At 38.4% G+C, this 25,401-nt stretch overlaps 2 protein-coding genes and 1 pseudogene across 2 annotated transcripts; 1 reads left to right on the top strand and 2 right to left on the bottom strand.

Annotated features, from left to right (window-relative positions):
- Nucleotides 1-113: 113 nt before the first annotated feature.
- Nucleotides 114-4,722, bottom strand: LOC131319037 (disease resistance RPP13-like protein 4). The gene is made up of 2 exons (XM_058349138.1): nucleotides 4,332-4,722; nucleotides 114-3,141 (listed from the first exon to the last, which is right to left on the bottom strand). The coding sequence occupies exon 2, from the start codon at nucleotides 2,791-2,793 to the stop codon at nucleotides 397-399; it is 2,397 nt and encodes a 798-aa protein (XP_058205121.1). The 5' UTR covers nucleotides 2,794-3,141; nucleotides 4,332-4,722; the 3' UTR covers nucleotides 114-396.
- A 4,715-nt stretch (nucleotides 4,723-9,437) lies between these two features.
- Nucleotides 9,438-14,467, bottom strand: LOC131319385 (tRNA-uridine aminocarboxypropyltransferase A-like). Its single transcript, XM_058349613.1, has 4 exons — nucleotides 14,374-14,467; nucleotides 13,095-13,231; nucleotides 12,429-12,840; nucleotides 9,438-10,001 (listed from the first exon to the last, which is right to left on the bottom strand). The coding sequence occupies exons 1-4, from the start codon at nucleotides 14,465-14,467 to the stop codon at nucleotides 9,550-9,552; spliced, it is 1,095 nt and encodes a 364-aa protein (XP_058205596.1). The 3' UTR covers nucleotides 9,438-9,549.
- An 876-nt stretch (nucleotides 14,468-15,343) lies between these two features.
- Nucleotides 15,344-24,303, top strand: LOC131319038 (protein N-terminal glutamine amidohydrolase-like; annotated as a pseudogene).
- The last annotated feature ends 1,098 nt before the right edge of the window (nucleotides 24,304-25,401 follow it).

The following is a 25,401-nucleotide window of genomic DNA, read 5'->3' as shown; positions in this document are numbered from 1 at the left end:
TAAACTTGTCAGTATAGATTGATAGTCCAAGCAGCCTTGCTCGACAGCAAGATCGACGTTCTTCTGCTCCACCTAAATAACCAGAGTCTTGAATATCCTTCCATAAAGCAACCTCAGTGAAATACTCGTCATGCTTGATTTCTAGTTATCAATTGTTTATTTGGGAAATAATACAAGTTGCAGAGAGGAAGAACAAGAAATTAAGAAATACAAGATATAGCAGCCATGGGAGAACCTACCATGCTTGGGGAGGCTTCACTTGAGTAAGTTACAGCCAAGGTTCCAACTCTCCCTAAACAACTGTTCTTATCTCTTAGCTAAGCACTTAGCTTACACTAAACCTAACTACCTAAAAGCTATTACTCATCTATTGAACAAATTTTACAATCATCCTGATCAGAGGTTGGACCGGATTCCACCATAGTCCATAGAACTTGAGCCGATGTCACTGGTTCTGGAATATTTCTGCAGCTGCTCCTGAATATATATGGCATTCTTGTCCATCCACACACCACTCTCATCACACGGAAAGTTAGTAAGCTTGGGGCATTCTACTTGCTGCAAGTATATTAGTTTGGGAAATAATATCCTCAATTCGCTCCAATCTATCCCTAATTTGCTCAAGTACTTCAAACGCAATATCTCCACGTTCCAGTGCTCCCCTTGGTGTTTCCTTGATTGGCCTAGATTATATAGTTGCCCTCCTCTAATGTAAAGTTTCTTTAGTCCCTTTATTCCGGCAGGCCTCAAGCAATCGATTAGACCCTCTGAAGGGAAACACTGAAGGTCTAGTTTCTGCAATTTGGGAGGAAGTGTCAATGGGCTCTGACTGAGTCGTGCCATGCTTGCCTTTCCTTGACTTTGTCTGCGGCTTTCACCTTGTAAAGAGCATCCTCCCCATGATATTGTCAACTTTTGCAGGACTTCAAAATTTTTTAAATCATCAAAGTCCCAGAGTCTGCGAAAGTCTTTCACACTTACATAAATGTTAAGTTTTCTCAACTTCGGCAGTCTTGACAAATCGGAAAGAGTACACGATTGTTTGTTTTTGTTGAAATCTCCAATCAAGAATCCCTTAAGGACTTCAAGGTTTGATAGTTGAGCAAGACTCTCGGGCATGTGTTCTATAAAGCAACACTCGGACATGTCCAAGTGTGTCAGACTCTTGAGCAAACCGATATTGTCAGGAATTGCCTCAAGATTATGACAAGCTCGGAGATCTAAGATCGTCAAATCGTTGAGGTCTAAAATGGATGTGGGAAGCACCGTAATCATAGAAATTCCTTGAAGGCTAAGAAACTTTAAGCTATATAGATTCTTCAGTCCAAGTAGAATTTTGGCGTCTGCTAGCTCAATGTGGTGCGTAGTTGAGCTTTGCCACCTTCCGAGATAAAGACTTCCGATGTAGCCTTCATTCTTAAGTATTTCAGGCACCCAATTAATAATGGCTTCACCAACGTTGATACAACAATAAGGCCCCCAATGAAGATTCCAAGCTAATCTAGGATCCAAATCAAGATTATTATTTGAAGTAAATTCATTACTTAAAGCTTTTCCGTATAAAGCAGAACGAACAGAAAGGCTCATTCTGCAACTGTCTGGCACCAAGGAGCATTTTTGGTAGATAGGCTGGATGAAGCCCTTCTCAACAAGCTCATCAAAGATCTTATTGCCTTCATCCTCGTTCGTATCCCCCATATAGCTAAAGGAGTTCATCCACAGGTAAATCATCGTAGTTCTCTTTATAGTTGCCGCTGGTGGGAACTTGAGGAAACATAACAAAAACCTACGCAATCTCCAGGGGAGGTCATAAAATGCCATCAATAGGCCATCGAAATCATTAGTGTGCGCAACCAGTGGCTCCTTGTAGAAGAATTGTGTCATTCCAATATCGTCGGCCTCGTTTATATTAGGCCACCGGTTACGATGTCGGTTGGAATCAGCAGAACCGATTTTCACATGCGAAGGGATCTGGACTTTTAGCTTTTTGATGGCCTTTCGTAGTTCATCAAATTCTTTCTTCTTTTTTTTATGTGTAACGTCAAATTCTCTCTCAGGACCACTCCGTAATATTTGTAGGTCCTTGAATTTCTCATGGGCCTGGTTAATTTTCTCACTCATACGGTCCATGTACTCCTTCGTCTCTGCAAAGGCCGAATCCACGAGGAGGAGATCATTATGCATCAGTTTAGAAGAGGGGGAAAGAGCTGCTCCACCGTGGTGATCGTCTTTGCTGGTGGTTGAAAGGATATTCACCTGCGTAGGGATCTGCAACTTGAGCTTAGCAATGGCCTTTCGGAGTTCTTCAAAGTCTCTTTCACTGCTCCGTGAGTTTTGTTGTAGCTCCTTGAACTTGTCACGGGCCAGGTTGATTTGAACATTCATATGGTCCGTGTAATTCTTCAAGGCTGAATCAACGTGGAGGAGATCATTAGGGATCATTAATTCAGAAGAAGGGGGAACATCTTCCCCCTGGTGGTGGTGGTCATTTGGTTTGGTGGTTGCACTGTTGGAAGCTGGATCAACGAGGAGGAGATCATTAGGGATCATGTCAGAAGAAGGGGGAAGATCTTCTTCCCCGTGGTGGTCATTTCGTTTGGCAGTTGCACTGCTGCAAGCAGCATTGTGGTGGCTGTTGTCAACCGGTCTTGGTTTTGAGACACAAAATTTGGCCTTGAAGTTTGCTACCAAATACGATGGTATGGAGAAGTTGGATTTGGTTTTGGCAGAATTGTTGATGGTCGGAGTCTCACGAGGTGACGAGCGAGGAGCTTCACTACTAGTACTGGCCATGCTCTTTGAAAGACAAAAAGTTGAAAACTTGGCGAGAAAATCAAGCAGACGGTTGGCGCTACCCTCCTACTTGGTGTATAGTGGGTGCATGGAGACGTATGTTTTGGAATGTTTGGGTGTGAATGGTTTTCTAAAGCCACAGATGAAGATAAGTGATGTCCATTCGTTGTGTGTGGCTGTTAATAATTTAATTTCTGGACAACTAACTTCAAATCCACCCGGATAGTTTTTGTCACGACCCGCCTTTTTTTTTACAAATAAACTTCAAAATACCCTATATATTATGCACTTAAATAAAAGACTAGAACATATCCCATGATTCTTAAGCCTTCGGATCCATCTTGAAACCTGAAAAATTTGGGTTGCAACAACATGAGCCACAGTTCGAGCAGGAAATATGCTAAATGAAAAGATATGAACATGCAAAGCTTGATATACAAAATATACTCTTTTTATATACAAGTATTGAAAAGTTTTCTTGCTTCTTTCTTCTTCAATATTTACGAGGAAGTTAAAAAAAATCCCAATTCAAAGTCAAACTAACACAATAAAATAATCTATGCATTATATTAAGTGTTTTCAATTTTCCCTTCCCTTCAAATACTCAAAAGGATGCTATTAAACCACGAACTCAAATCAAGTCCCGAATAAAGGAAATTACCCATAAAAGTCGATACGGAAAATAACAAAGCTCATAATAGAATAGCCAACCAAATCGAATATCAAATTTACTCAACACCGAGACATAATATTATATGAGTTGCTCACCGATGCAATCACCAACCAACCGTGATGCAATCACCAACCAACCGTGCTAGACGTCTCCAGCACATGCACTTTACGGTCTACTAACCCGAAGGACGAAGCAACCTACCCCGCGCGGGTTTACGGACTTTCACCGACGGCGTCACAATTGACCCGAGTTCCCCGGTGACCCAACTCAAAATCCCAAAACTATCATATTCTAAAATATCTCAAATACTTGGCTTTAAAGCCCAAATCAACTAAAATTCCTCGAATACTCACCCAAATCCGTCAACTTCAACTAATATAAAATATACCCGATATATTCTCCACAAACACAAAAAATTATTCCAAACAGCTCACATATATGCAACGAGTATACAAAATCATATATCAACAAGTCCCTCTCCTTAGCCTACTAATTGCATTGGGTAAAAATAATCCACCCGTTACAAAACAAAAATTGCCCATTTAAGTTGCAATCTTTTCATCAAACACATGGTGTGCGTGTCCATAACTAGCACTTGTCCTAGTATCACTTAAAATGCATGAATTTCCACTTTAAAAGAAAACCCCATACCAATCAAGATCAAAAATACCAAAAACTAGTATAATTTCGATCATAGCCACGAACAACATTACCAATCTCTGACCTAACCTCGTGTACAGTGAATATAACCAAATACATAAACTAGGGTTTACTCTATTAATCGATTAACTCTAACCAAAGCTCAAATTAAGTGCACACCAAGGCATATACACACCCATATTTAATCACTTAGCATAAATCCTACCTCAAAGAGAGAAATCCCCAAATTGATGAAATCCCGAAATTTGACCAATTGAGATATTGTTCGGATAGATGCGTAGCCCTTTGTCCGTAGATCACGTTTTCTTTTTGCCTTGTTGCGAGATTCTCGAACCTTGGCCTTCAATTTAGCATTTGAACCATGAGGGTTTGAGAGAGGTAAAAGAGACAGAGGAGAAGACGCAGGAAAAAGGAAAAAGAAGAAATTAGAATCGGCCGGTCTCTCTCTCTGATCCTTTTAAGTGTAGTTATTACACTACACCCCCTCAACTACCTTAAGCACTTTCTCAAGTCCTAAAATTTAATAAGTAGCTACACTAATACCTCATGAGCTATAAAAATAAATAGTAATTACTCATAAAAATTAACCACCGCGGGTCTCTCAACACTCTCGTCCTATGGCTCACGAACTCGGGCCCACATGACCAAACATACATCTTCATATACAAAATAACATTCATTGCGCACAAAATTATCTAATTATAATTCCACATACCAACATCAATAAAAAAAAAATTAAAATTAAACACGGGTCTCTACAGTTTTAACATTTTATTGCAAGATTATCTTTCTTAAAATAAATTTATGGGATTCATGTTTGTAAGACTGCTTCAGCAACTGTATGGAAACGATCAAATTGTATTATAAAAATATGGAGATGTAACATCCGTTGTTTGTTATGATGCAGGTTTTTTTAGAATTTTTAATTAAACATGAAAACAACATTAGGCAAAGTGTCTTTAAGCAAGGTTGTCAAAACTAAATATTCAAATTGTGTATATTTGTTTTTTTGTATATGGTATCCGCAGTTCACCCTTCTACCACGCATTACTTCTTATAAGGCAGCTTAGCTTACAACTCTAGCAAAAGAAATAATGTCAAAACTATTCTTGTTAATACTAAAGTCTTTAATGAATTAGTACAATCTTTGACACTAACAAAAATAGTGTTAACATTATGGGCATCCTTTAGAATTATAAAGAGTCTTCGTTGACTAATCATTGATCTCAATTTTTTGTTGGAAATGGATCATTGATCTTGGGGACTGCTCCTATGGAATTTTTTTTCCATAGGAAAACACCACTTTTAGCCTCGGTTTTTTTTAAAATTGAGATTATTTCTCTCTAAACAACCACGATTGTATAATAAAACTGAGATGTTAAATTGTTAAAGGTCACGGTTTTATCATTTTTAATCATGATTATTACCTTTTTAGTCACGGTTTTAATCACGGTTCTATCACGTGATTAAAATATAGAAACTTTTAGTTACACCTTGATAAACTACGATTTTGAATGCGAAATTAAAAGTGAAAGACCACATCAAATCGATGACCGAGATCTTTATCTATCTTTCTAGCAGCGACAAGGCCGCGCATGGGCGCTACTCGTGTAGTTGCAGTCTTGCAGTGTCACTTTCCTGTTTGGAATGTGTAATGACAAAGAGTCAAAGAGTAATAAATTTTGAGTGGCTGAGGGGAAATTAAAGTGTAGGGCTAATTGGCTTGGCACTATGACAGCATGGTGGTGAATGGTGATACGAAAAGACATTTATTATTCCTTTTTTCTATTTTGTGGTTCTTCTGTCTCCAGCGTAAAATGGAATGGGACCATTTATTCTGGAATGCGACCAATTATGCCATTGTTATGGAAAGGGCCGCTGCACTCAATTAAACGTGTCGGCAAGAAGTGACACTTATAATTGATTCAATTCCAAAATGAATGGTCCCATTTCACAAGAGATGAGGTTAAATGTGTCGACAAGAAGCGACACTTATAATTGGTCCCATTGCGTGCATCCCCTAAATAATGCCCATAGAAATGATTAGAGTGGCTGACCTCACCCTTCTAGTCTACCACGCATGACTTCCTGTAAATCAGCTCGCGACTATCCACCGAAGGAAATAATGTCAAAACATTTTCTGTTACAATAAGTCTAGGTACACTACATCCAACCACTACACCATTCACTACATGTTTTGTAGGGCTCACCCCGGGTTCCAAAAAAATATAGAAAAATATTCATAAATTTTAAAATAATATATTATGGGGTCCTGTAAAAAATCATCTCCAACAAATATCGGTAAGTATTATTTCTTGATTCATAGGGGTAAAACTGTGCAGTTAAACAGTTTCGTCCCTACAAATCAATAAATAATACTTACCGATATTCGTTGGAGTTGATTTTTTTACATGACCCCATAAAATATTATTATAAAATTTATGGACATTTTTCTGTATTTTTTTGGGACCCGGGGTGAGTCCCATAAAAAATGTAGTAGATGGTGTAGTGGATGGATGGTAGTGTATGTAGCATCTCTCGTAATGCATTAGAAATTCTTATTACACTCAAGCACTAATAAAAATAGTTTTGATACGTGGGCATCCTTTAGCGAATTAGTATAAAGAGTTATTACCGTTCAACATAGACTAGATATTCTTATTTTTTTAGTGGAAAAGCAAGAAATGCATTAATATAAGAGATCGGTTACAAGGAAATACAACAACCAAACTACATCAACACACCATGTACAAAGAAAACTAGGCAAAAACGGGAAACACTGCCGAGGTCCCGGTCCAAAAAGTTATATCCCCGTACGGCCCAAAAAGGTATATCCCCCCGTAGCTGTTGCAGTAGAGGTATGCGTCAGAGCGTTCTTGGCTAAGCAATGGGCTCGGTGCACCTCCTTGCGCTCGACATTTTTGATCCTGCAAAAATCTAATTTTGAAATATTCAGGCCAATGTTGCACAACAAAAAAGTGTCCCTGAAATGGGACTCGGTCCTGCAATCTGCAAGGTAGCGTTCAAGGACCATTTGATTGCCAGAAGAATAGCCATTAATTCGGTTTGTAGAGGGCTGGAACTGTAGCAAGGGATCGAGTATTCCTTAAAAATCAACTCATAGACTAGATATTCAACTCTCAGAAAATGATCGTAATCATTGATCGTTGGGGGGTCCAACTGGCTACATTTTCACAATAAAGTCACCGCAAGAGTCTAGGGCGGTAAATGAGCCGAGCCGAACCGAGCATTGTTGAGCTCAAGCTCGGCTCGAGCCTTAACAAGTCAAGTTTAGTCATTTACTAAAAGAACATCTTTAGTTGAACTGAGCCTCTGTTAACAAGCCGAGCTCCGGTCGACCTATTTACTAAACGAGCCGAAAACTCGAGCTCAGCTTATTTAATAACGAGCTGAGCTGAGTGTTAACAAGCCCAGCCGAGCTCACGAGCTGCTTGGTTTGTTTATAGCCCTATGCAAGACTAGCCACCGGCAAAAAACCTTTGAGTTCCTCTCTATTTTTTTTTGTGCTTCGGAATATAATCTATAACAAATTTGAGTTCCACTCATTGAAGCAAATCAATTATATCCATCGATTACACCGAACTTATCTGGTACAGTGGATTTGATTAGGTGTGACATGAAGCTTTTTACGAAATGTAACTTGTAATCATAAGATTAGCATGATGGGTAATCTTGAAGAGGTCAAACCTACGAACGAATTTACAAACGCCCCACAAATGAAATTTGAAATATTTGGACCCATCAACATGCATACCTACAATAAATTCAGCCGTTTGCCGGATTCAAATCATATTATGGGGAAATCCAAGATGGGTCGGGTTCACCCGATCCGAGTCAAATAAGGCCCATCAACAGGCATCGTGCCCTAAAAATAAGGCCCTGATCTCAATTCTTAACTTCTTGCTAGCAAAGCTTCAACAGTTCTTAATTTCAACATTTTCCCACAACAGACAGAAAGGGCATTGACCAAATCTTATCGATCAGTCATTGGTCAACAAAAGAGGAAAAAAGAAGAGGCAATTCTATATTTCATTCTCACGAGCAGCTACCAAAAAGCGCACGTTGAGTGGTAATCCCGTGATAGGCACCGTGCATTTGACTGGAGCTCAAACCTCACTACAACAACGATGCTTTTGCCGAGCAAAAAACAAAACAAACTACCAAAAAGCACTGAATTTTTTTGGAAGAGATGGATAGTTAAACCGTTGGTTGACGTAAACAATACATTTGAGCATGTCGTAGATAGCAGACATGAATCTGCATCACCTCAAAGCTTGATACCAGCAAAAGAGAAGAGCAAAAGCTGGATTAAATATCGAACGTTCATGATTTCTTGTCGCTGAAACGATATATAAAAGCCTATACATTTCGCTTGTTAGTCGGCTGCTTGCTGCTATAGCGTTTTCCCCTTATGAAGCATCAACTCTAGCAATGTGAACCATTGCTTAAAAAGCGCAAGCATCTAGAGTGAGAAGATATATCCGCAGAAGAAGTTGAAAATGAGCAATAGGTAGGTTCAGGTTCCATCTTCACTGTCTGAAAGCAAGCACTTTTGTATTTGCTCCCTAAGAAGGGAACACACAAAAACGTATAAGATCCTAAGAAGAGAACACACAAAAATTTATACGATGCAAGAAAATTGGAAAACAAAATTCTTGGACCATTTATCCATTTTCAGATGTGGAGGAGCCACAAATACACGCGGTCTCCAGCTAACCGCGATCATTGAAAATACTCTACAAAAAATTACAAAGTTCCACATAGCCTTGAGCTATGTTAAATGTAGAAAATACCCGTGTTGGACACTCGACACTAGGACAAGTTAACACATTTAGTCGGACATACACCTAGCAAGCATTTTTGAAATGCAAAGTTATCTTGACCTATGCGTGGAACTCCAATATAGTACGAAACATCCTAAGGCACTTTTTAAACACTATTTATCTGACAATACAAAAGAAATATATTAAGAAATTTGAATATTTTGGTGTATCTTGGAGTCCTTAACGGAAATTAGATGAGGCGGACACTTAAACAAGTACCTGCACAGCCGCACCCAATACCCAAGTCCATGGAACATAGGCCTCAAGTAAGGCAACTTACGCAAGATAAATTAAGGTCTCGTGTGAGAAACAAGTCATTTACCAATGAAAACAAAGCTGACAGAGGGGTTGGAATGATGTCAACTGAAATCATCCCTAATCATCCACAAATTATAGGCATGAAGTACATGTAACTGTACTCAACATTATAGGCATTATAGGCATGGAATAATTATAGCCCCAAATGTTTCCACACTTAATTGTCCATTCTCAACATCATCAATAAAGGAAGCTACAAAGATATCCATAACAGGGTATAAAAGTGTGGCCAAATCGAGAGCATTCATATTCAATTTAAAATCATAAACCAAACACTACAGCACTCTGATTGTTCTTCTCATCCTCCTTACCCCTCTTCGGCAACTTAGGCCTTGGCTTCATGGGCATCAAGTAACAAGCTTGAAACCTAACCATAGCTCTTAAAACCTCCACCAACCTACCCTCAATCTCAACCCCATGAGGGTCAAGAACACACAAAGCTCGTGCAATAGCCTCCATTGTGCTCATGCACCCGCTAAAGGGCTCCTTCCTAAGAATCAATTCTGAATCAAATATGGTCCCACCTTCTATCCCAACATAATCTAAACTCACCCGAATGGCAAACTTTGATAAAAAGGGTAAACTTGCTTGTACCATCTCCTTAGAGTGCTTCCAGGTCCCATCGAAAGCAATCAGAACATACTTGCTAATGTAAGAACCACGCAATGAGGATTGACACTTGCTGATATCAATTGCAGGCGATGAATCTGTACCTGAGAAAGAGAGACGATCATCGTTGTTAGAGTGAGACCCCCAATCATCAGTGTCAACCGATCACTATAGTCCAATTATGCACATGTGATGACTGCTACACTGATTCGTTTATGATTTTTATCTGAGGAATGCAGAATGCCAGAATCTTTTTCAGGACCAAAGAAATCGGCATGTTAAGTGTTGATTGGAACCAAATGTCAAAGAAATGACAGAGAGAAGCCAAAATTTTGGAAAACTCATACATGCTTTAGGTGTAAGCCTGGTGGAACTTACGAGCCCAACACAACTAGAGTCTAGAAGTAATGCTCTACAAACATAAACTCTGTGTGGCATTTCCCTAGATTGCAAACTCAAATATGTACTACTTCTAGATCAACGACAAACGTTCTGAAATTATCATGGTTAGAATAGGAGAAACCTTCAATCCAAAAGTCAAATTTGTGAAATGTGAATCTGGAAGTTTCATACCTATCCTGCCCCAATATACAATTAGAAGTCTATATGTTCATCAATTATTGAATCGAAATTCAATCCCACGCGTGGTCGTCATTTAATGCTTAAAACTGCAAATTTCTTTTCTATTCAGCTCATAGTTGTCAAAACCTTCTTCCAAATCACTAGCAGAATTATCATGCAAATTCTTTACGATCACTCGAACGCCCAATTTTTGGACTCTAAACACAACCTTTTTGAACTTCGCCCAAACACTTCCGCAACTTCTGAATTCAAATCAAGAGTAAGTCGACCATCAGAATTTCTCTATACTACTGTCGCCAAGTGGCAATAAGATCAAGGCACCTCCTTCCTAGTTATTGTTTCAGTATTTTTCATCATCTTTACTTATTTTTTCATAAGATTCACCCTAAATTATTTGTCGCTCGTCTCTACGATAGCAATATAAAAAGTAAAAATTTGCGACCAACTAAAAAAAAAGAGGATTGCTTCTATCTGAACTTTTTTGAACTAGCTGTCTTTGAAGTTTGAAGTAGCTATCTTTTCTTGTCAGTCATATCTAAACTTTTTCAAATTCGATTCTTTTTCATATGTTTTTCTGATTCCTCGCCGAGTCGAATAATTGCTTTTAAAAAAATTAAAGAAAAATTAAACAAAATATTGCGAAAAGCACATAATACCGAACACAATACATGTTTTTGTGCCAAGCTAAATGGATTAAATAGAACAAAATCCATGTTTTTTCGAATTTCTAAGCAGATCATTCTCCTAATGTACATAACTAAAATAGTACTATTAAGCGAAAACAACTTAGCTATAGTCATTAGCATGTCGTCCAATAATATAGCGGAAATGCACACTAAACCAGTAATTTTGGAAAAACTATTCCCGAAACATAAGCCGTATTAGGGAAAATTTCAAAATAGCACCTGACATTTTACATAAATTACGCATAGGCACCTGACCTTTTAATATTTTCAAAAAAGCACCTGACCTATTTAAAAACTCATCAATTTTCCATCGGCCGTTAACTTTCTATCCAAAAACAAACGGAAATGCTGAAATGGCCTACACCTAGCCATTTACGGGGAAACCAATATACATCTTGGGAGAAAAATACATTACTCTATTGATTTTTTCCGCCAAAATCCACCTACAATAACAACTATTTTTACTTTTTCTATAACTTTTAGTTTAGTTTTTCTTTTCTTTTTTTCGCGTTTGTTAGTTTTGTGTCAACATTTTGTAACTTATTGATTTGTCTAAACGACGAATTGGAAAAGTGTGTGTGTGTATATATATATATATTACTTTTACCCAAATATTTTAGAAAATAACCATTTTTAAGTAAAAAAATTGACTTTTTTTCAAAATATTTGGATAAATATATAATTTTTTTTTTACTATTTTGATTCGTCTTGACGAAACGAATTAGAAAACAAAAAAAGTGAGACACAAAACTAAGAAACATGGAAAAAAATTCAAATGAGAACAAAACTAAAAGTTATAGAAAAAGTTAAATAGAATGGGGATGTCCCAATATCTCCAAACATCTCCTTCTTCTCCTTTATTTACTTCACACCATCTCAAGCTCTACCAAAAAAATGACACAAATTTGGTCATCAAAAATGTGCAATAATCAGTTCAACAAAAACAAATAATTACAATAACCAAAATGAAGTCTTATAAGATTACGCCCATAACAAACCATTGGAACTCCAAGACCCCATATGTGGATTTTGGAGGGAGAAAATCAGTAGAGTAATGTATTTTTCCCCCAAAATGTATATTGGTTCCCTCCAAATGGCCAGATGTAAGTCATTTCAACGTTTGTTTTTGATGAAAAGTTAATAACAGGTGGAAACTTGATGAGCTTTTAAATAAATCATGTGTTTTTTTAATAATATTTAAAGGTCAAATGCCTATGCGTGATTTGTGTAAAAAGTCAGGTGATATTTTGAAATTTTCCCTACTAGGAAACAGATCCCTGCCATGAAACGGTCGACTAGGGTTTTCAACGGCGGCATTGTAGAGAGAATCGAGGAGAGGCGAGTCGCCGAGGTTTAAGCGGCGGCCGACTAGGGCCTGGCAGCAGCGGAGGCACTTGGTGAGGACGGGCACGGTGGCGAGCTTGTGGCGCTGCTCGTGGGGGTGGTGGAGGATCGCGACTTGGGTGAGGGTCGAGATGGGTTCGGTTGGGATTTTTTCGCAGAGGCACACGTTTGTCGGCCTGTCGCAGCCTCCGGTGCAGATTCTCCGCCGCTCGGCGGTGGTTGGTGGATCGGAGGTGTGGAAGAGTGGGGTCTTGGTCGGGTGCCATATAACTTTCACGGGTATGGCAATGTAGTAATCTTTCCACTTTGTTTGTAAATCTCGCGTGGGTAGCTAATATGTGAATCTACGTAAGCTGGAGAAGTTCAATTGGTTGATAATTCGATCTAAAAGAGAAAAAATGAGTGATCTAAGGGAAAAAGCAGGAGGACAAAAGAGACAAAAGCAACTTTTCCTAGATGGATTGGGTGAGGTCAACCTGGAGAAGAATGTACTTCTTCCTTAGAATCAATGCTCACCACTTTCTCTCTCTAGAAAAGACTGTCTCTATCAAATCAGAGGGAATGTCTAGGGTATTTATTGGGCACCTGGGCCTTGGTTAGACCCAAGATGGGGTGCCCAGTAAAATCCCAACACTTGTCCCTTTTGTACCTCCAAGTCGCAGGGGTGACGTCACCGAGCGCAGGTTGACCCCGCGGGTGCGCCCCTCCTACGACGAGACTGCCTTCTCAAGTCACAATCCCACGATGATTGTTTTTTTCTCAAGGTTCCCTTGGCCTGCCTTGTGACCAAAGTAGGACTCTTGACACTCTAATGAGATCTCTCTATTATCTTGGGGTCCCTTAACTCGCGCGACCCCACCACAATGGTTCTCGTGGGTTGCTTTACCCATGAGGGTTTGGCCTGCCCTACGGGACTTGTTACCCTCCCTCGTGGGCCCATCTTCTTATCGCGCGGGACCCCGCGTGTGCTCCCCTTTCCGTGTGTCAGTCCTTCTGGCCCCTCCATATGTCACTTTGTGGTTGGTTAGTCAAATTTATTCTTGGGTTGATGCTAGTCAAATTTATTCTCAGGTCAACGGTCATAATTTTGACCGCACCTGCACACTTCTATTAATTGGATAAGAGGTATGTTTATTGTTTCCTTCGATCTATAAACCATTAAACTTTTTTTTACTGAATTTTTTGGGGAGTTAAAGTGTTATTAAATTGTCATAGGTATGCCAATATAGTAATTTTTCTACTTCTATCAATGGAAACAGGGGTATGTTTATTGTTCCCTTCAATCTAAACCATCAAATTGTTATATATTTTTTCGGCCCCTCATTGATGGAAAATAGAAAATATGCATTCTCTTCCATGTTTGAGATCTACATTGAGAACAAAGTAAATAGAGATTAATTTTTTAAAAAAAAATTGGGAAAAAGTCTAGAGTTCAAGCTGGATAAGAACTAACAATGTATCAAAAGCTTGAGCGATAGTCTGGAAAAAGGGAAAGAGGAGAAAATGATGAGGAATAACATACCTACCTTTCAGGCGCAAAACCACTCACATTTTTTTTTGAAATTTCTGAAGATGTAGGGTTTAGCTAGATAGAAAGAGAACTTGAGGAGGGCTAAATTAGGAGATTCATACGTACACAAGAGAGAGCGCTTTTGGCAGGAATTTTTTTAATCTTCCCTTCTCTTTCACAATTTCCGAACAAAGCATTAATCTCATATAAGTTCCAAACACATCGTTTGAGGGCTCAAAAAGAAGAAATAGAAGTTGATGGATGGATTTGTCATGTTAGGAAAAGTTTGATGGGCAAAATGATTATTAAGCCTTTTTCTTTTTTTGCTTTTTTTTAAAATTTAATTAAAAGGACCTTCTTCGTACCCGCTGCCCACCCCGGCTGAAACTGTGCTCTTCACTCTCTCTACACTCTCCGGAAAAGCTCTTCGACTTCGGAGAATATACATATAAGACTGTATTGTATATGCTCCATGTACGTATATAAACACACACGTGTGTGTGTGTACTGAAATTGATAGATATATACTCCATGGGAACTTCGGAATTGGATTCCACCTCAACAGCAACCGCCGTTCGTCCACTGGATATCTCCCAGTTTCAGCATACCCCTTCCTACTGCTACTCTCTCTCTCTCTCTCTCTCTCTCTCTCTCTCTCTCTCTATATATATATATATATATATATATATATATATGAATATAGTTATTGCTATTCCAACAAATTTTGCTTGAATTTTCTTTTGCAAGAGAGATTCTCCAACATCTCATATCGAACGCATAAAATCACGCACACACTGAGCACTGTGAGGAAGTCAGTTTCACCGGTATTGGTACCAAGGACGGACCGAGTGGCAGATCTGGGCGACCGTCCTACCCACGTTTTAAATTTTTACTAGAATTATAGTAGTTTTTTTCTCGAAATTTCAACAATTATAAAGGTTGGCCCGCCCAAAATTGATAGGATTGGTGGTATAGATTGAACAAGAAATAAGAACAATGGAAAAAAAAGAGAGTTTCAGATTGAGAGCTCTCGTCTCAACTGCTTTTCGTTACAATTTTCAACATGCCCTTCACAGCTTCTTCTTCCCCTCTTTATACACGAAACCAAAACAAGGAAAAACTGACTCAACTAATCCACCTCAACTAACCCAGCTCAACTAATCCCTCACTTTACATAACTAATTAAATTACAAACTAAATGGCTCAAGCTTTACTCAGTTGCGCTGCACGTGTTCTCCCACAGTCCAATTAGGCCCAAGACGTTGAGGGCTTTGCCAAATTCAGTCTAGCAAAGCCACCTTTATTCGGTAGTGTATCAAAAATATTGGGAAAACAAGGGAGCAGTGGAGTAGTTGCCTTTACATAGTTTGGGTTTGAACATAACTTGTGTTAATAGGGGCTAACATAGATGGGCACATCAACATAGTGGCACGTCAGCTATAAAAAGCTTGATCTTGTTTCTGGTTTTTGGTGCTCTATTTGTTCCGGACTTCCGGGTACTTTCCGAGTTGAGGTTGTAGGTATGTGGAAGACTAAACGGGGTTGCTGTATAATGTAACCGCATTACTTTTTTTAGCTTCGCTGTTGGGGAATATCTCTAGCTATGTCTGGTAGTGAGACACCTGAGACTCTTAATACCCTTAGATGCACAAAGTTCTCATGGTAGGTATATATAATCCTGAACAGTACCTTTTGGGAAACTATGTTTTTGAAAGCCCCTTGCCCCCTACCCATGACTCCACTTGTTTCCCCTCCCACCATGAAACAAGTCACTTCTTGGTTTGAACGGATCTGTTTAAGATAATTAGAAATCAGTGTATCAAAGAAGTCGCTGTATCAAAGACAAAGAGTCATTACTTCTAACTTATATTTCCTGTTAAAAGATAAGGCAAAAGTGTTTTGCACCTCAATGAGCTATTACATTTTATCCTTTTTTGTTCAATGATTTATTTATAAGAGAAAAAAAAGTACTTTTCTACTTTTATAAACTGCAAGAATGCATGATGGATCCTAGATTCCTAATCAAGCAAATATGCTGAATGTTCTTTGTTCTTGTTTGGTTTTTCCTTTTTTGAGTGAGGAGAATGTATATCTGCTTTGCAAAAAGCTAAGCACAAGTGGGGTAGCTGATGCTGATGGATCTGACCTAAATGTGTTGTTCATCTCCAAAGAAAAGAAGCAGGTGTGTAACTTTATATTTTCCATATAACTGGGTGTTGTATTCCACTAGGTTTTGGAGAATACATGAAACGTCACCCTAACGATTCCCATGCAACGATAAAATAGATGTCTGTAATGGACCTTTCTTAAATCATTTTACGTGACTGTTGTTTGTCAAAATGCTGGGTGAAAGCATCGAAGATGATAGTATTTAACAAATTCACTGTAAAAGTGAATTCTTGACACCTAGTTTTTACGGACTTCTCGTGTGAGCTATGAGTTCTTTAAATCTTCATTGTCCTATTCTGCCTTGTGGTGATTCATTGGATATCATCCTGCACTGGCATACTTCTTGTGTTGATTACGAAACCATATACTACTCAGCGTGCTTAATTACTAAGAGAGTTCTCCCATTCCTTGAATTTAGTCAGCTTTACTGGGTCATAACCTGGACCTATTTTCAGTGTTCGAATTTTAGAGGTTCCCTGAATTCACAAGAAAAGGTGACTGATTTCTTGAGTGTTTGGGGTTATTTACAAATACTTGCGGTTGGGTTGGTCTAGGAAAAGAGACTGCCTTTATTGATTAAGACAAGTGGCAACGAGGAAATGCCACACTTGTCCGTTGGGTGACGTCTCTACCAATGGGTGTCTTGCACTCTGATCAAATTTTGACAATAGCCTTGCCATTTTGCTTGAGCCAACCAGAAGAATGATTCCTTTGCATGCATGTTGTAGCATAAATTGGACTGGCCGAGGTAAAGCAATTCTCAATTTGAATCATTTGATGACCATTGTACAGGTTCCATTGTGGCATCAGAAAGCTAGTCACAGCTGATGGAGTAATTCTATGGGACTACCATGTCATCTGCATTCAGGTGAGAACTAAATCTCATCATTTTTGTGTTGGTAGAACACTGAAATAGGTTTTTCCATTTACTTTCCTGCATGAATGTTGTTCAACTTTCTAAACCTTGAAATTGCAATGCTTATATAGAGAAAGAAAGAAAGCCACTCTTCTCCTCTTGTGTGGGATTTAGACTCAAGTCCTCCTTGTCCATCTCCTTTGGCCTCCTATGTATCAGAAACCATCCAGCCGTCTTTTCAACTTTTTCCTGATTTTCAAAGGTAATGTTAACTGATCTTCCGTACTGAGTTTTTTTATTGGCGAGTGTATACCAGAGTTTGTGGACTCAGTAGTATGCCCAGCAATACATATAATAACACCCAGGAGGCAATATCACTACAATTAGGCAGATGAAGCTTTATGTTTTAACGAACTTGTTACCTTAGGATTCTTGGAAAGCCTCGTATAGATTTGGCATCTTGTTTCATAGATGAAATGACAGCAGAAATAGTACTGGCTTCCCTTGTCTTTTCTTTTCTTTGTTACTTAAAAAATGTAAACACCAACAAATAAAGGAAGGGAACAATACGACTAGAACTAGTGATTTTTGGTGGGATCCCTTGGGTGTATCATTCTGTCAAAAAATAAAGCAAAACATGATTATACTTCTGAATCTGTAGGAAATGAAGTGTTGAACCTATCCTACTACTGTATCTAAAGAAGTCAAAGTCAAACTTTCACATAAGTAGTGTGAACAACAGTAAAGAATTGATTTTGGTAATTTTAAACTAACATCTTTCAGTTTAGAGTGGGACCGTTTGCCCCACATCCACCAATATATATATTTTTTGGTTGGGTACTTTTCTAATTGCTACAATTCTCTGAAAGCCAGTCTGAGGATGAGGCCGTGCCATATGGCTAAAATTCATATTCAAATTTTTGTTCTTTAGACAACCTGATCCTGGTGCATTTAGCATGGGGACTTCACTCATCTTATGGCAACTCTGTTTTGCAAAAGCTATAACTAGGAAGTGTACACACATAATTGCGTAACTTGAATCGGTGGATTTGCTTGCTGGGTGTATGCCCTATTAGACGTATTAGGCATGGTATACTTCAGTTCTGGATCAACATTGGTATCTCATTCAAGAGGAGTCTGTGTTGAATACACGGTAGCGGCACTCCTCAAGTATCCAATTCTACTCTTGTTATTCTAACTCCATATTATCCATTTCTTAATAGAGTCCGGCTCCTCTCCAATCCATAGGGAATTGGAGGATCCTCCAATTCCAATTCAATGGTCAAGATTACCCTAGTAACTCAAGCCCCAAAGTTGATATGGTATTCTACGGGCACCCAATTACTCCCAAAATATTTCTTAATTACATAAGCGTCTTCTATCCCCATTTTTTTTGAATGGCGAAAAAAATTCATTAATCTTCGAAGTTTATAAAAAATTCAATTTTTTTTTGAACTGCGTCTTTTCTCCCCGTTAAACCTGCCTTTGAAAAACTTTTTATATAGCTCATGAGGATTTTTTCGACCGATATCATATAGCTCACAAGGGTTTTTTTTACTAATATTATATCGATAATATTTTTATTTCAGCATGGTTTTTTTCGCTGATATTATCTTGTTATGTAGCTCATGAATTTTTTTTTACTGATACTAGTGTATTTCCACTTGTGCTTCGCACTGTGTTGTGTGCTCATTGATGTAGTTGTTCTTGTATGTAAAGAAAGTTGAAATTAAAATTCAGTTATGGAAATTAGAAAAAAAACGTATGAGTAAGTAGTTGAATGTAAGATAATTTTTATAGAAAAAATATTTTAGAAGAAATGCAAAAGGAGATGCAAAAGGAGTTATTTGATTAACCTTGTGAATCTGATAGTTTTTTGAACCTGCACCAATTATTACAGTTATGAAATGAAATTTTACTAATGTTTGGAATTTGGGAAATATTTGGGGAGTAATTGGATGCCCGTAGAATACCATATGAGCTTTGGGCTGGAGATACTAGGGTAATCCTGACCATTGCATTAGAATTGGAAGATCCTCCAATTCCCTATGGATTGGAGAGGAGCCGGACTCTTCTTGATATGCCTTGTCATCATTTATTTGTTGGTCCTCATTTCCAAAATTTCTCTTTCATCATGCTGGCGAATTGATTTTTGCCATTTACAGTTTTAGATTTCTTGAAACCCAATTGGAAAAGTATATGAAGTGATTGCTGCTTTGCAATCTCAGGTTCTTTCGGGTTGTGCATGCTCCAATTTTCCTTCGTTCCTTTGCATCTGATAGAAGACACATGAAGGATTCTCTAGGAAACTGGATTGCTAAACGACCAGCATATGGACCAATAGTTGCTGCAGGTAAGTTCAAGAAGCAGTTTGACTACAAATTTATGCCATTTACAATTGTTGTTAGGTTTGATTACTTCGTGAAAGTGATAGTCATGTGAATTGTGTTTGACATGCAGCATGCGATGCAATATCTGCATTTTCTGTGTAGATATTCACTTTTATCTTTCATGATGTCCATGTTTGTCAGGGCTTATGTTTGGTAGTAGGTTGCATATAGGCTTTAACATCTTTCTCGGGTATGTTACTGTTTGCATATAACCAAACCAAACCAAACCAAACCGAGCTTTATGTCCCAATTACTTGGGGTCGGCTACATGAATCCTTTTCCTCCATTGAGCTCTGTGAAGGGCCACTTGTTCACACAAACCTACTATACTCATAACGTTGCGTACCGCAGTATCTAATGTCAATTTAGGTCTACCCCTCCCCCGTAGCATTGCTACCCAAAGCTATCCTATCCGCTCTCTTAATACTGCATCTCCTAGTCTACGGTAGACATGCCCAAACCACCTTAGCCTATTTTCCCTTAACTTCTCTTCTATGGGTGCTACACCTATTATCTTGCGAACCGTTTCATTTCTATTCCTATCTCGTCTAGTCTTATCACACATTCACCAAACATTCTCATTTCCGCTACACTCATCTTGTTTACCCGTTGTTTCTTAATAGGCCAACATTCTATCCCGTAAAGCATCGTTGGTCTGATGGCAGTTCCATAGAATTTTTTCTTAAATTTTATGGGTACCCTCTTGTCACATAGTACACCAGTGTTTTAAATGGCGAAAGGCGCACTGAGGCGCAACGGTCCCCTGGGGCTTTAGCGTGCGGCGCGCTCTTTATTGACGTGAAGTGCAAATTTTTTTTTCTTTGCAACGAGACAAATTTTATTAGAACAAGTTTTCAACACAAACAAACACTTGTAAAACTTTCAAATGTCATAAAACATAACATGTCAATAGTTAAACGAAAGTACCAAACACTAAACATAACATATCATCCATGAAAAGGTAACACAATAATGTTTAGCCTTAGGGACATACCATAAGGATTAAAGGCAATAATATCTAGAGGCATACAGAGACATGGAAGGGACAGAAATTTCGATTTCAATTTTCTACAGCCTACCTAATCTGAAATTTTGATTTTCTATTATGGAGAGAGAGAGAGAGAGACGTGGGAGAGAGACGTGGGAGAAGAAGAAAAAGAAAAAACAGAGACATGAGAAGGTGAAGAAGAAGAAGAAGGGAAAAAAGAAGAAGAGACGTGATGAGAAGAAGAAGAAAAACAGAGACGTGAGAAGAAGAAGGAGGAGGAGGAGGAGCAGCAGCAGCTTACCTGGAGCTGCTATCTCTTGATCGAACAGGAGGAGAAGAAAAAGAGCAAAAGCTGCTGTCGGTGAAGCTGCTCTACTGGGTATGATCGATTATGGTTGAAATCGAATTAAAAGAAGAATTATTCAGTGCATCACGAACATGTTATGTATGGGTGAGAGCCGTCAGATCTGATTTTTGGCTCACAGACGAAAGGCGCATGCCTTAGGGTTCCGCGCTATAGCCCACATCTTCGAAGCGCATGCCTTGCGCTTCGCTGCGCTTTGCGCGCTTTTTAAAACAGAGTACACCAATAGCGCTCCTTCACTTGAGCCACCCCACTTGGATTCTATGGGTCACAATCACATCATTGGCAATCTCTCTATCTCTACTAATAATTGAGCATAAGTACCTTAAATGATCACTCTTAGGTATCTCCTGGTCTGCATATATGGTACATAATTTATGCTTGTGCCTAAATAAGCTCAGCTCAACATGCTGGATTTTATAGATTTTATTACAGTGAGGATTTTATAGATTTTATTACAGTGAGGATTATTGAAAGATTCCAACATACGCAACCCTAGGCTATTCTCCGTATTTCTTGTTTGCCAGTTTTGTAGTATTATATTTTCTTGACATGACTTTGTCACATGGTCTAAAAAAGGTGTAGGAGCGTTTTATCCAGTTGCATAGCCCACATTTTGATGAATATAATGGCTGCTTTGTTCTTTAACATCTATTGTTTACTGTTAGTTTTGGATGTTATCGTTGATCGCTAAATTTGTTACATGAGCACAAGTTCCAAACTTCTTTGTGGATGGGTTCTCCCTGGAGTGTATGTGGGTTGGACTTAGGAACACGGCTGGAGAAAGGTTCAATATTGGGATAGTTGTGCATTGTATGCATGTCTTCTTGGTACTTGCTAGTCTCCCAGAAGCTACAGTGGATTTCATCAACAATATCCCTTCCAGCATGTCTAGAGATTGATCCATATTTCTTGATGAGAAGAAACATGGAGGGTTTCACTTATTTGTATAGTAGGTATAAGCAGTGGCGGACCCAGGATTTCCACAGAGTGGGGGCACCTAGTAGTAACCTTAAGGAAAAATTGAAGTTAAACACAACTTATTTTGATAACCATGGGTGTAAGTCCACTTGTGCACACCTTGACTGATCAAGGGACCTTGAAATTAACGACCAAACAAGCTCTCGTGGCCCTAAAAAGGGCTTGATAGCAGCAGGAAAGTTTTGTAATTGATATCTTAGGAAGAAGCAAGCCTTTACGTTTTGGGACCTTAACCACCAGACCAACCCCTTGAGTTTAATTTAAGCACAAATTATGGAAAACTGAATTTAAATCTCCATCATTTAGTAGAAAACAATTACAAGTAATTAACCCACTAAAGGACTAGTTTTCCCAAACAAACCCCTACCTTTCCTAGTTTAGTTAGCCCCAATCAAACTGTTCAAATGTAAAATACCTCCGGTATAGTTTCTAATCTCAAATTAAAACCTCCACTTTGAACTTGAAATAATCAATCTGCCCTATGCGGCGTGTGTATGGAGAGAGAGAGGAACTCTGGAAGGACGACTGCGTGGAAGAGTTCAATGGAAGAAGAAGAAGTCTGGAGTTGGTGGGGGCACGTGCCCCTGAATAGGTCCGCCACTGGGTATAAGCCCAGGATTGCATTTAAGATAGCGAGGTAATAGAAATGTACATGGTGTGCTCAGATATCCCCTGGGAATTGTGCCATTACATTTTTGTAAACTGCAGTTAAACTGAGACCTCGTGTTTCGGTCTTGAATCCTTTAGGGCCTGTTTGATTGGTCTTGGTGGATTATATTCCCCGAGGGATTGTATTATGGCACTTGAATAATTGAATGCAACACTTAGTGGACCGACTTCATATCGGTCTGAACATGCGATATAGGATACATTGGGCAAATGATATTGGCACTCTCTGACTGTTAATCGAGTGAGATTAATAATCCAATGGGTGTTGGTGGTTTGATAATAGTTTAATTGAGTGAGATTAATAATCCTTCACTGTCAGTTTTCTTGGTACATTTGGACCCAGATCTTGGTTTGGTGGCACACTAAATGGGTTTGCCCACCTTTGATAGCAGATCTTTTGTGTTGGTGGTTTGATAATAGTTTTCGTAACTTGGAAAAACACATTTGGGAAGCTTGCTTTTATGCAACAATTTGGTCCATTTGGATGACGTGGAATGCGTATATTTTTAAGGATGCGACTGCAAGATCTGAGGAGGTGGTGGATATAATCAAGTTTAGGGTGGCTATGTGGATCAAAGTCAAATTCAATATTAGACTGTACTCTGTAGAGGATTTCAAAAGTTTTTTGGATGGTATTCGTTCGCTAAAATTGTAATTGTATGGCGTTAATCATTCAACCCCCTGCTGGATGATTTGCGTCTCTCCCTCCCCAGGTTGAGTCTAAGCATGTGTGCTCCTCAGTTTTCCCTCTTGATGTATCCTTTTGAGTGTTATAAAATTTCGCTTTTGCTGAGCAAAATAATAATAATAATAATAATCCAATGGGTGTATACAACTGTAGATCTCTTCAGTTGAAGTCCAACCCACGAAACATGGCTTTAATAGTGAGGTTATCTTGGATTCATTTAGTGACATCATTGCTATTATGGTCCATGGTTGGTAGAACTTTCAACTTGTGTCACAAATGTTATTTAACCGGAATTCAATTAACTGTACATTTTTTGCTAGAGCAACCTAGTGCCTATTTTCACTTTGGGCCCACTTCTTTGACAGGATATGACTTATGAGCATCGAATTGTACTATCTAGTCAAGAGGACCATATATTCAGTGTTTGCTTAAAATCTTTACGTCCAGAATAAATATTCATCGAATCATTGGATGAATAATCCCACGAATTCTGGTATATACAATACAACGAAGAGTGTAGTATTGTTAATCTCATCACTAATAATCCGATGAATTACGTATCACATGGCATTGCATATTTACATATACCCCTTAAGTAATAGTCCCGTCAAACAAAGAGCCGTTCGGTTCTAATTATAGAGTGATGAATAATATTAGTGCCACACAATCATAACTGATCTAACTGTGCATCCGAGACGAATATCCTCTCTCTCTCTCTCTCTCTCTAACACACACACACTGACACGCAAACACATACAGAAACACAATCACACGAGCAACCAGAGTCATTCCTCGGAAAAAAGATTGTCATGCGATCTGAACATACTTTGCTGTTTGGCTGTAGTGCAATTTCGGTCTCTAAAGAGATACTGGCTTTCTTACTCAGTAGTGCAATTTTGCAGTGACATTCTTTCTACTCCTGCTAATTTCTCCTATGCTTTTGCAGATGGAACTATGCACAACCTGAACGAGTAGATTGAGATCATTGCTGCAGACGTAGTGAGTAACGTAGGTAGTGATTCAATCATTGCAGTTCGTAGTCATAAACTTGGCACTGTGGTCAATGAAACCCAACTAGAAGAATTTTTCTCCCCGGATGATTTGTGAAATCTCTGTGAGCTACGACTTACACGCGTTATAAACTGCATTTCGATGAAGCTAGTTTCCAAATTGATTGAATCTCAGGTGTCAAATCTCCCTTCGTAGCTCATATTTACAAGACCTGTTTGCTTCTTTTTTTTTTGGGGTGGTAAATACGAAACCAATTTATATGGTCGTAGGGAAGTGCCTGAGTTATCTGGGACCCGAAGAGAGCTCATAAAATAGAGCCATATGTGTTTTTATGGCAACTTATAGCATAAAGTTATCTATAACATGATATTATTTTACTCCCTTTGTCCCAAATTGTTGGACCTGTACTAAAAGACGTGCAATTTTGAAATCAAAAAATAAAATACTTCTGAGCATCATTTTTTAAATTTCTTTGCACCATATTAAAGAGATCTTGACATACGTTAATTTGGTGTAAAGAAACTTGAAAAATGATGCTTGAAAGTACTTAATGCCTTGTTCCTTTCCGTTTTTGAAAAATATTTTTCAACTCAAAAAATACTCATTACCCCTACTTCAATCATTACTCTTCACTCATTATTCATATTTTCAATCATTATTCTCATTTCTATCTCTATCTCTTTTCACTTATTACCTTTACTTTCAATCATTACTCTCATAAAAAAAATTCAAAAATTTCTTAAAAATTCATCCAAACACAACATTTATTTTTCGAACCGAAAAATTGCACGCTGGACTAAAATTGTAATTCTTAGTCATTTTCATTGGGTAGAAGTTGTGAGGGTTTGATGGGTTGGTTGTGAGTTTGTGATTGTAAAATTAGGCTTGTAGTAGTATAAATCTGTATGTAGTTTGCATATGTTGTGCGAATTCAGTGTGAGATTGAGAGATTCAGACAGTGAGAGAGAAGGCTGTTGCGTGAGCTAGATTGATGAACAAAGTGATGTTGTGATTGAATAAATTAGTGAGTTTGTTTGTGCATAATCAATCTCTCTGAATATTGCTTTAATTTAGCGCAAAAGAATTCCACTTTAACGTCTTCAATTCATCATCTCTAACTCATTTCAATACTAATTACCACAACCTCATGCACTGTTTCTTAAAAAAAGAAAACACTACGAAAGAAATTATCCTCGAGCAATATCCATATATACTAGTTATATAGAGTTAATTTAACCAGAGGAAATACCGCTCATTCTAGGTATA

Source organism: Rhododendron vialii, chromosome 3a (genome assembly GCF_030253575.1).
Source record: "Rhododendron vialii isolate Sample 1 chromosome 3a, ASM3025357v1".
NCBI classification, from domain to species: Eukaryota; Viridiplantae; Streptophyta; class Magnoliopsida; order Ericales; family Ericaceae; genus Rhododendron; species Rhododendron vialii.
The sequence above is the reverse complement of the archived record's forward strand: the minus strand, read 5'-3'. Positions and strand labels throughout refer to the sequence as shown.